Source organism: Zerene cesonia, chromosome 1 (genome assembly GCF_012273895.1).
Source record: "Zerene cesonia ecotype Mississippi chromosome 1, Zerene_cesonia_1.1, whole genome shotgun sequence".
NCBI lineage: Eukaryota > Metazoa > Arthropoda > Insecta > Lepidoptera > Pieridae > Zerene > Zerene cesonia.
The window spans coordinates 6,377,049-6,388,752 of record NC_052102.1 but is presented as its reverse complement, the minus strand read 5'-3'; the positions used below and the strand labels follow the sequence as shown (position 1 = coordinate 6,388,752).

At 33.6% G+C, this 11,704-nt stretch overlaps 2 protein-coding genes across 6 annotated transcripts in view; one reads left to right on the top strand and one right to left on the bottom strand.

The window, feature by feature from the left end:
* The window catches only part of LOC119834032 (E3 ubiquitin-protein ligase Su(dx)-like), a 9,544-nt gene extending 9,204 nt beyond the window's left edge, over nt 1-340 (top strand). The window contains exon 10 of the mRNA XM_038358348.1: nt 333-340. Coding sequence (XP_038214276.1) covers nt 333-340 — 8 coding nt within the window. The remainder of the gene's footprint in view (nt 1-332) is intronic.
* A 1,129-nt stretch (nt 341-1,469) lies between these two features.
* LOC119830692 (carnitine O-acetyltransferase-like) lies at nt 1,470-11,700 on the bottom strand. 5 transcript variants are annotated; one of them, XM_038353802.1, is made up of 14 exons: nt 11,084-11,472; nt 10,871-10,900; nt 10,268-10,513; nt 9,930-10,141; nt 9,675-9,825; nt 9,083-9,257; nt 5,975-6,162; nt 5,456-5,556; nt 4,877-4,996; nt 4,123-4,245; nt 3,255-3,453; nt 2,637-2,774; nt 1,913-2,145; nt 1,470-1,679 (listed from the first exon to the last, which is right to left on the bottom strand). In XM_038353802.1, exons 1-13 carry the CDS (start codon nt 11,120-11,122, stop codon nt 1,930-1,932), a joined length of 1,938 nt encoding a protein of 645 aa, XP_038209730.1. In that variant the 5' UTR covers nt 11,123-11,472; the 3' UTR covers nt 1,470-1,679; nt 1,913-1,929. The 5 variants fall into 5 exon arrangements, with proteins under 5 accessions (XP_038209730.1, XP_038209739.1, XP_038209756.1 ...); XM_038353811.1 differs by lacking the exon at nt 11,084-11,472 and adding an exon at nt 11,586-11,700 and having other exon boundaries at nt 1,470-2,145; XM_038353828.1 differs by lacking the exon at nt 11,084-11,472 and adding an exon at nt 11,500-11,584 and having other exon boundaries at nt 1,470-2,145.
* Between the last annotated feature and the right edge of the window lie 4 nt (nt 11,701-11,704).

The window sequence follows — 11,704 nt, the reverse complement described above, 5'->3', positions numbered from 1 at the left end:
TATATGGGCTATGTGTTAAAATAATATATGTTAACTTTCTGTTTCCTTGTATCGTAATTTAAATGTATCATCTATGGTTTCACAATGTTAATATTTTACGTGACTCTTGACATTTATTAATGATTTATTTATTTATTTAAATTGAGATGATAAAATATTGTATGATCAAGGGTACATCATTTTATATTATTTATCCAGTATTGAACTTGGTGGTTAAATTAATTAGGTATATATAATAATGAGAATGGCATTTAATTATGATCAATATAATAAAAGTTTATGAGTCCTACTTAAGCAATGACATATTTTGTAACGCTAATTTTCCTGTTCAGGTGAATGAAAAATGCTTGTGCTGCAATATTATATGTAAAGTTCGGTTGAGAGGATGAGACTTCCCTGGTATAATTTTTTGACTGTACAGGGTCTATTAATCGAACTGTCTTTATATAATCGTGAGAAGGGCAATGTCACAATCGAAATCACTCATAACTTTTTTTTATACGCGTGAACAGAGTTATTTTTAGTCTATAACTACTATATAATACATAAAATAAATTAGATAATAACGTGTCCTTGTTTTCCTGCGTGATATAATCGTTTGAATGCATCTTACACCATTGAACTATAACTGATGTAAAGTAGGTATTTAGCAAATTATAAAATTTTGTTATGACTATAATTTAACAAAATTAATGTAACATAATGCTTGTAATAATATCGATTATATAACATCATTAATTATTCATGAAAGCAATTTAATTTTTTAGCGGCCTATTACCTTTTACTTTTATTATATAAATTAGTTTTGGAACATCATTTACATGCCTACAATCACGATCTACTAAACAAAATACATCCACTGCGCAGTTTACAACGGTTAAGTTTCAAATTTTTTGATCACATAAAACAATTTATTCTGGCATCCGTTATGTACGTTTTCATTTAAAAAGGATTTTATTCATACATAGAATTTATTTATTGTAATAATATAATTTTAGTTATATCATTAAAGATCTTATTATTATTTTTGTGTTTCATTATTATTTATTAAGACCCTGTATCAGAATAAATAGTCTTTAAATTTAAAGCTTTATCTCGGAAATTAACTTATAATACTAAGTTCGAATTATATCATCAATCTGAGCAATATCAAAGGCCATTTTTGAATGACTATTAATAATATAGGTATTATTTAAATTGCAATTTAATTTGAATAGTGGACTAAACAGTTATGAGAACACATTCGGGCTGATAGAACGAACAGTGTTTATATCTAATTTTATATTGTAAATTTAAACAGTAATTAATGTGCAAGAAATTAAAAATAACTATTTTAAGCATTGTTCTTTATTTATCTGAAAAAATATTTTATAACAAAAATTAATACGTTTTTATAATAAAATGTGTAACAAAGAATAAAAACATGATAAATAAATTTAAAAACAAATGTATATTTTACATTTATCTTATATTAATAATTGACTTCCAGGCGTAAATTTTTACTTTAATACTAAATATTGAATGACATACATTTTTGTATTGATATAGCAGTAACAAAAGCAGTATATATATAGTTGTGTAAAGGAGCCACAAAGATACGGTTCATATATTTGTCTTTTACACTTTCACACTTAAACCAAGGAACAGATTATTCCGAAATTTCGTAGACCACACTTAACCTGGTGAAAGAAAAAGGGCCTTTTAATAAAACAAAATTTGATGCGAGCGAAGTAAGGGAATGGAAATATCGGCTTGTTCGGCTTACACGCGATAAGGGGACCGACGCGTAGTAGAGTCTGAAGTTAGGATTAAAAGTCGTTTATAAAACCCATTAAGTTCGAGTCGTATTACGACACTTAGGGCTACCATTTTAACTTTTAGGTACGGAACCCAAGATAAAAAGAAACCTGACCCTGATAAAAGGCAGGTTTATAATTTGGAGGGTGTATTCTGGAGAAGCACATCATGCATATCTTGTAGCGCGCGTTCAAGCGCTTGGCGATAGCTCTCGGCTGCGGTGTGCGGGTGCGCGCGGAACGCCGCCGTAGCGAAGTTCACGTCGGCGTCGCGCGGGTTGTAGCACGTCGCGTAGCCGTCCGCTACGAGCGGCCCGTAGCACATGAACCCGTCGCACTTGCACGCAACCTGGACACGTTTGCGGTTAACACGTACATAAATACTAGCTGACCCAGCAAACGCTGTTCTGCCGTACTCTATTCATTTATAGGTATGAAAAATAGATGTTGGCCGATTCTCATACATACACAATATGCACACAACATTTTATAAAATTCGGTCCAGCCGTTTCGGAGGAATTTGGTAACTAAAATTGTGACACAGGAATTTTATATATAAGTTTTTTAAGGGCTATATAGCGTTTCATTTCATTTCATATTACGTTCCCGCTGCAGAGATAGCCCGATGAGGGTTCAGGCCACATCCGGTGATCAACAATTAAGTTTTTATTTCTACCTGGTAATTTCATCACGATATTTGTATTTAAAACTATTGAAACCTGAATTTAAATTAGAGACTTTATCTTCTTAGTCATCTCACATTCAACATTATTGTATTAAATAACATTTTGATACAAATGTCGATTATAACAATATGTGATAAAATTATGCAATCCTTACCTGACTAGTAGATATTCGCATATGAGCACTTCTTGTGTATCCGGGATCAGAGTATAATTTTGGTATTTCAATTCCGTTTTCTATTGCAGTCAATTTTAAGCCAAGCAAGTGCCTATCTACTCCGAGACCTTGTAAAGCCTAAAAGAAAATGACTTGAAATTTTTTCCATGTTTTATAAAAAAAAAGGTTACACACTCTTCCTCCTCCTCCTAAATTACTAAACAGTTATCCTTGATGACCATTTACCAGCGGTCTCTCAGCTTCTCGTAAGTAACAAAGCTTAGTGTAAGCTAACCAGAACATATCACAGTTGTAATAGCAAACTATGTCAATAAATCACGTAAAAAATATGCCATTGTTGGCTAGCATAGTTGAATCTGGGCCTACTGTTATGGTGTAAAAAGGGACATAATAAATATACCAAACTAATGGTCTGCCCCGGCTTCGCCCTTGGTATATATATAGCCTATAGCCTTCCTAAATAAATGGGCTATGTAACACTGAAAGTATTTTTCAAATAAGACCAGTAGTTCCTAAGATTACTGCGTTCAAAAAAACAAACAAACAAACACTTCAGCTTTATAATATTAAGTATAGATAAAAAATTTATAATTTCACCTGTACAGTATAATCTTTGTGTGCTGAGATGGCCTTCCTCATAGCTTCCACTTTCGCCTTGGGAGAGGCCTGTTTCTCGAGCATCGTTTTCGCGAATTCAATAGATTCGATCGAACAAGAGCGGATCGTTTCTGTTCTGCCGCCCGCGTACATCCTCGTGGCTGCTGACTCGTAGTGCGCTCCGGGAGTGTTGTGCAGACTGATAAATTATATCATACTAAATATTATTAATGAACTCTCACAGGAGGCCTGTGTCCCAGTAGTGGGAACATATATGGGCTGATGATGATGATGATGATTAATCTTTTCATAAATTACACACATAAACTAACCCAACTCAAAAATAATATCTATGTGGACGGAGCCGGTGCGAATCGGTTGTCTTATTATAATTGTAAAGAGTTGTTCTGATTGCAGTCAAAAATATATTTCTTTCGTATCAAACTCTTCTACACGTAGGTTAGACAAGCTCAACAGTCGTATTCTCTTTGTGTCCTACACATCAATGCGTTCCGAGTGTTAATGGAGCTGCCCCGTTATTGCAATATAGACTGTTTTTAAGATAAAATACGAAAGAGATATGCACATCCCCGTTGCGCCGTGTGCGCGCTAATCCCAACCAGATCTTGACTGCTGTAAGCTATAAGCTGTAAGCCATTAATCAGTGATGAAATAACAAACACAAAAATACAGCCGAATGATAATTTCTTACAATGATTCTAATTGAGTCTTTTTTACTTTTATAAATAAAAATCAATTAGTCTTTTAGGAACCTGTTTTTACATAAAAAAAACTATTATCACTAATGTTTATTAATGTTTATCAAAAGGTTCCTCGTAATTACTTTTTAATATTTATTTGTAAATACCTGTAAAATGCATATTGCATTGCCATTTGTAGATAACTGTCTGGACTCATCTTTTGGGTTTTAATAAAGTTCTTGCCATATCGATCAAATTTGAAGCAATTTAGATCGAGGTCTGCAACTAACCTGTAAAAGGTCATAATGATCTTGATATCTCATTTCTAGTTCTGAGATAGTATATGTTAATTTATTCTTTTTACGATTTAAATTGTTAACACAAATCTAATAATTTACCCCAATATCAAAAGTAAAGAAGGCGGATTCTATCATTCGGATTTCCTCTGAAGAACAGCATGTTTTAAAAAAATCGCAATATTAATTGAAAGTGCAATGCATTTTTATAGTTCTTTCATGGGGGAGTCGAGCACGCTTCGGCACAAGTTGGGCCAGCTCGCATCGGGGAAGTACCACGCCCCCACAGAAAACCAGCGTGAAATAATATTAATATATAATAACACAATTGCAAGCTATTGTGTTTCGTACGTTGAGTGTGGGGGCCGGAGGCCCGTTTTCTTTTCCTTACCCTTCCCAGTCCATTCCTTCTTTCCTGACGTCAATCTTTTCCCTATCCCTTACCCCATAAAAGTGGGCTGCGCATTCGCAGAGGCACTACCTCTACGAATGTTCATGGGCGGTGGTGATCGCTTATCATCAGGCGAACCACCAGCTCAGTTGCCCGCTATCACATAAAAAAAGGATAAAATATTATAATATTCTCTTCACCATTATAGAGGTGTGAATGAAATAGACTTCTTACTTGTCCAAATTCGCCTTCGCTTCCTTTATCATTTGCGATACTTCGCCGCTCACATTGAATTTTAGCTGAACCGGCTCGATCGGAGACGCAGATGATTCTTCGCTGCTTGAATTTTTATCGCTGTAAATTTAATATGTTTGGTCATTCCAACTGCGAATATAAGCGAGAGTCATTAATCATTTCCATAACACTTTTGATAAATGAGATGTTGTGGGCATAAAAACATATAGCGATTTAGACTTCAGTTATAATATTTTCGTGTCTTTAGAAAATGATGTAATAGACTGAAGAAATTCTGGTTAATCTCTGAAAGAGCTGAGCCGATTTAAATGGCGCTTTATGTTACAAAAAGTAAGTTAAGACAGGCATTAATAACTAACCATATAACGATAATTGATTTTTTTTAAATTAAGTCTTTTTGTGCTGAGTATGTCGCGGTCACCAACTAGTTTATTATTAATTTAATTACGTATCCATAATCTATATTTTATTAAAAACCAATTCATTAAGTGCAGAGGACAGGTTAAACGTAACGTATAATATGCAAATTTCAAGACTAAACATAACAAAAAAACTTACATATAGTTTATAATAAAATCAGTCAAAATGGCAATTGGTTGACCTTCAGCCGGCGAATGTTCATAGGTTAAACCAGTTATACCATCAGCGCCAACGATGAACTGAAAGCATCGTATTGTGAGCGATTACGTTTCTAAATGTAGTATGAATTCGATGAGGTAGGTAAATTACTTTTGGACATTAAATAAAAAAAATATAATATAATAGGCGACGATATGACTCCACAGAAGCCATTTAAAATAAAGTGACACGTGACGAACAATTAAGTGTTTGAATTTATTATAAGGATCTTTTTATGAATTTGAATGAGCAGGACATAAAATCGCCGGGATACAATTTTCCAGGAAGCATTCTCATTTCTGAAACTAGCGTCTGCAAATGATTTTTCCGCAATAATTTTTTTCATTATCACTTACACTCCATTACATCCACACACACACCCACACACACACACACACACACACACACCAGACTTCGTACTTAACGACTAGTAAGTTAGTTCCCAGCGCATGACCTCACCTGCACGGTTTTATCGAACCACCGATTAGCGCCGTTCGCATTGGCGCCGTCGCCGTGTATCGTGTGCGCGGCGGCGAGCGTGCGGCGCGCGTCCTCGTCCGCGCAGCGCCACAGCCCCGCCGCGCCGTCCAGGCACAGCACCGCTATACTACGCTCCACGTCGAGCAACGAGCGGCGGTTCGTTTCGTCTGTGCACGTGTAATCGAACTCATGTTTTTTTTTTTACAATTTCCATTTTATTAACAACTTTTTATGACTAAGTGGCACAGAAGCACAGGCCTTTCACTATATTTTCTCTTATATCCTCGGTGCCGACGAGATAAAATTATAAGGAAAGACTAATCAGACCTACTACTGTGTATTGCGATCCACTCGTTTGTTTTGTGTATATCTACGTATAATACAAACATTATTTTCTCAATTAGGCATCTTTAGCAGTGATTTTGAAGCCCCGTTGAAAGATAAGTTTTTAAAGGAGGCCCGCTTCCTTTTCCTCACCGTTCCCAGTCAATTCCTTCTCTCTATTCGTAAATCTTTTCCTTATCCCTTACTTGATAAAGCGGGAAACGTTCATAGAGGCACTACCTCTGCGAATGTTCATGGGCGGTGGTGATCGCTTAACATCAGGCGTGATTCCATTATCGATATCATATCACCCTTTTTCGTTTTGCAGAGGCAAATGAGTCTTATTAGTGTTTTTCTCTGTATGGTTTCCGTATTCGATATGTATGTTCGTCATATGAAAACGTTATCCTTTATAAAGCTAGGCTCCTTTTTATGGCAAGAAAATGTTTCATTGCCACCAGAAAATGGCTATTAACAATTTCACTGCTGATCCAGAAACTTTTTTCATCCAGCGATGCGGCTATGACACGCTCAGCGTGTCTCCCGCACCGGCGGCAATCTCGCCGTACCGCTTTCGTCGCTGGTGCGGGAGCCCACGCTGCGCGTGTGCATAGGGTCGGGCCAGCTGTGCGGGCGGACACACCGTGTGTGTTCTACAATTTTTTTTTTTTATTATTTTATTTCTGATATCGCGATTTATTTTTAAAGAAATTACAGTAGTCTTTATTTTTCTGCACACATATTTGTATTTTTTTCAAAATGCTTTTTATATTTTAATGAACAATGAGCTGAAAAGGTACTAATAACGACCTCTCCTTAAACTTTTTAGAGTAGTATACATTTAGAAATTAAAAACTGTTTAACGGATTTTAAACGCGATTTATTCATTATATTATTAGCCCGACGCTTCGAACACTTTACGTCGGGTTAATAATGTAATGAATGATTCGCGTTCAAAATCCGTTAAAAAGTTTGAATTTCTAAATGTATAATACTCGTGTAAAATAAAACACAAGAAAATACTAGGATTTGATTTGTTAACACTCGTACATAAAGATATTCTTCCTTATAGAATATAGATTAGCAATAAGTTTCATGCTGAACGCGCTTCAGATATTCTGCTTCGGAGTGTTAATATAACAGCGTAACAATTTATCGTCAACCAATGATATTAGAGAGGTTATTTTGTACATAAAACGTTGTCCAAATAATAAATGTATGTTTTCATTTTTTATTATTTGTACAAAATATTTTCTTTTTCGTTTTATTAAAATTACATCCTAACTATCTAAACAAAGAAAATAATAAAAATGGCAGAAATCATAAAAAAATATATTTTATGATAAAAATGTGTTGCCCGCACGCACTGGCGGCTTAGAAAATAAAACACGCACAGCGTGTTTTACGCACAGTAGACGCGATTTATCGCGGATGCCGGCTTCCACACGCTAGGCGTGTAAAGCCGCATCCTTGGTTCCAAGCATTTTTACACAACAGGTGTGTTTCAGCAGCCAACGTGTTAATATAAATGATTCTTCCTTGACCAATTGGCTTAAAGTTTTTTAATTGTATTAACATAGTTTTACTGACGAATTTATTGTGCTTATCTAATCTATCTTTATTTACATGATGCACAATATATTAATATTATAAACCTGAAGAGTTTGTTTGTTTGTTCGTTTGAACGCGCTCATCTCAAAACTACTGGTCCGTTTTGAATAATTCTTTCAATTTAAGATAGCCCATTTATTGTGGAAGGCTTTAGGCTATATATGTACCACAGGCGAAGCCGTTAATATTATAAAGAGGTTGTGAGACTGTGAGGTGACGTTGTTGAGAGAAATCTGTAGTATGCTAAAATAACTGTAAGCGTCATCCTACTAATATCCTACCCTACCTTATCCTATCCTATCCTACTCCTACTAATATCATAAATGCCAAAGTTTTTAAGGATGTGTGTGTTTGTTGCTCTTTCACGCAAATACTACTGACCGATTGCAATGAAATTTGGAACGTAGACAGCTGGACAACTGGAATAACATATAGGCAACTTTTTATCCCGATATTCCAACGGGATACGAACTTACGCGGGGTGAAACCGCGTGGCGCAGCTTGTAGGTAATAATATTACTATATTTTGTTTTTTTTTATCCAGATTAGCCCGGGCGAAGCCGATATTTGCGGCTGGTATTATAGAAAACAAAAACGTTATTCTGCAAAATTTAACTGATAAAACTATCTTGACATAATTAACAAAACTTCAAGATAAATACAGGAAAAGTTAGCAATGACAATAAGATATTTAAAAGATTAAAGAACTTAAATGTGATTATTAAATCCTAGCTTTCCGCCTGCGGTTTCATCTGCGAAGAGAAGAACTGATTGACAGTTACAGTTTTCCCCGCATAGCTCCTGATTAGGATATCATAGGATTTATGGGATAATCTTTTTTAGACCATAAACTATCTTAATATCTTTGTTGTGGCTTTGTCTTAAATTTATAAAATTTAATGCTTGTGTCAAAGTGCAAACAAATTTTTGATATTTAATCCAATGTCGTCTCATTTTTAAATATCATATGTGTGTTTAATCAACTTCGCCTCAACATACGACGACCAATACGTAATAGAAGCAGCTGTTTGTGCAAACATTAATAGATATGGCGACTTTTGCTACTAAGCAACAAATCGCGATTCATTTCACACAATCTCACAGTGCTTAGCGTGATAGTCTTATTTAGAAATAATATTAATACTTACTTACCTTTACTTAATAGTTCATAAGCCTTTGCCCACGTGTCTCTGTTTTCTGAAGTGAGGACACCAACAGCATCATCGGTGCGAGACTGTGAAGAATCTATGACTTTCTTGAGACCTTTTACAATTTGTTCCTTATTAAGTCTTTTGTTGTCATTTCCCCACAAATCAAGATGGAATATCTATAATCATATATATACATATACATTATATTAAATGATAGAGTTAATATATAAAAATTTTTTCATGATTATATCGAAACACTAAAATGATTAAGCAATAAATAGCATTGAACACTCTGTATTTGTATGTAATATCCAGATAAGGAACCGGTTTATGTAGGCACTGCTTTTGTCTTTCTTGCGAATAACAAACGGCGATTATGCGACTGTGAGCGTTGTTACAAACCTTATAAGGTTTCACAGCGCAAAATATTTTGTAAAAAGTGTTTTATTTTCTGTACTAATAATAAATAAATAAATAAATAAATAAATAAATAAAAATACATCTGTTCACCTAATTAACTTATCTTAGTATTAATGTTAGCGTTATTGCATAATCAATGTACAAAATTAATGGAAGCCTATTCTAATACTAACATGGTTATTGTGTATAACAGTAACATATTTGCTATCATTGAAAGACAGTTTGTCCCTTTTTGCATGTGGTACCCGACAAGTGCCAAATATTTTCTTGTATTGGGACATGTCTAGAGGATTTTTTCCCATCATTTCCACAGGTATTTTATCACTGAAAATAAATTGATAAGATAAAAAAATTGTTTGGTGTAAGCAATGAAATTTTGTTTATTGGGTAATAGATTAAAATAAAATTGGTGAAAGATTTAAACATACTTATCTATCAATGATTTATAATCCAAAGCAGCAAGTAAAGTTTTAGCTGCATAATCCAATTGTTCATTTTGATTATTGAACTTTCTGAATGGAAAAACTAAACCTGGACTGGAGAAAACAACTACTGGATCACGATACTCCAGGTAGGCAGTATTTATCCACCATTCTTCAAGCCAGTTCTGGTGTTTACTTGCTCTGTTTTCCAAAAGACTCTGCAAAATTTAAAATCCCAGTCTTTGTTTAATTTCTTTCTAGTATTTTAGTAATGAAATTACTATTTTAGTAATGAACATCATGCAAAAACAATGAAGGCATACTGCATACTATAATTTAATTACCTGTAATTTCTGCCCAGGGCCACCATCAGATGCAAATTTCTTAACAAGATTTGAAGTATTGCCAAATTCCTCATCATTAAGGAAAGGTCTAACTGTTTTCAAATACTTTGTTAAAGTATCATTTAGTTTTGGTACAGGTAGTCTTGGCAGATTTTGGTTGTTTGAAGCTGTTTTTGCAGATGTATAATTGCTTACTAATTGCAAAGATGTGACATAGGGCTCCAAGGTAAATCCTTTTGCACTCCACTGCAAAAAAAAATGTTTTACATTTTAATTTAAATAATTAATTATAAACAACTACTTACTTATAATAATATACAAAGTATTCATTCAAACTTACAAAAAAAAACTAAGCAGACAAAGAACCTCTCAACCTACCAAATTTGACCCAGCTATGCAGTGAATTAAAATTATGAGAAATAACTTTGTATAGTTTCCTTTTATTTGCAGGCTTGAGCATTAAAATGAAAACACATTTAATTAATTAAAATTATAAATTCTTATACATCAAGGAAGTTAAATGAATATAATATAATTTGTTTTCCTCTAATAAGGGGGAAAACAGAATATATTACAAAATAATAAGGTTAGATATCTACTCACAAGCTTTATACCACGTAACATTGTTGAATCCTGTAACAATAAATAAATTGCTTCAAATTACTAGTAATGATGTTAGTATAAACAACTTTAGTAATGTAAGTCTTACAACTCAAGAAACAAGGCAAGTCAAGGAAATTAAATCAGAGTTATACAGAAGTAAATATGATGTCAAATTGCGATGACTTTTTTATTATGGACGATAGATATACTTACTTTAGATTCAATGCTTTTCATATGTGTATCAAAAGACATTAAATTTCACTAGAATATCTAAAAACATATGACAAAAGAGACACCATATAAGTGAAAGGAAGGAGTATTAAATAATGTAATACGTGCACACAACAACATTCACCACAAACAAGTTTACGTTTAGTTTTTAATATTATTACTATATCACAATACCGGTTTGTTGGCAGTATTTCACTTAAAGTTTTGGTCAATATATAATAATTTATGATATTATCAGCTTCACACAATCAACTTATCACTAGGTACCTAAACAAGATATCTATTGATATATAATAAGGAAAATAGTATTCACATAATATAATCTATCTAAGATTTGCTTGGTATGATTGGAATTTGAAAGTTCAAACTTCAATATTTCAGATTGACGTGCATCTGACCTTTGCTTTAGCCTTTACAAATGTTCCACTTGAAGACTACATTAGTTATTATGACATAGTGCTTTTTCCAATTTATATTTCTTTACCTCAAAACAATTGAAACGATTTTCCAAACTTGAAGTCGTATCATAAATCTATCACCGCGTAAATAATAAATATAATGAAGATAAAATTTTCAGGGCTGAAAACTGTTGCCATATAAAAT

Bases quoted from the DNA above. Each gene is read 5' to 3' on its own strand.
- LOC119830692 (XM_038353793.1), bottom strand. From the start codon at position 11,122: ATGTCTTTTGATACACATATGAAAAGCATTGAATCTAAA. The intron at 9,826-9,929 runs GTATGTTTAAAT...ATTTATTTTCAG, and splicing joins TATAAATCATTGATAGATAA to TGATAAAATACCTGTGGAAA. The intron at 9,258-9,674 runs GTTAGTATTAGA...ATATGATTATAG, and splicing joins CTGTTATACACAATAACCAT to ATATTCCATCTTGATTTGTG.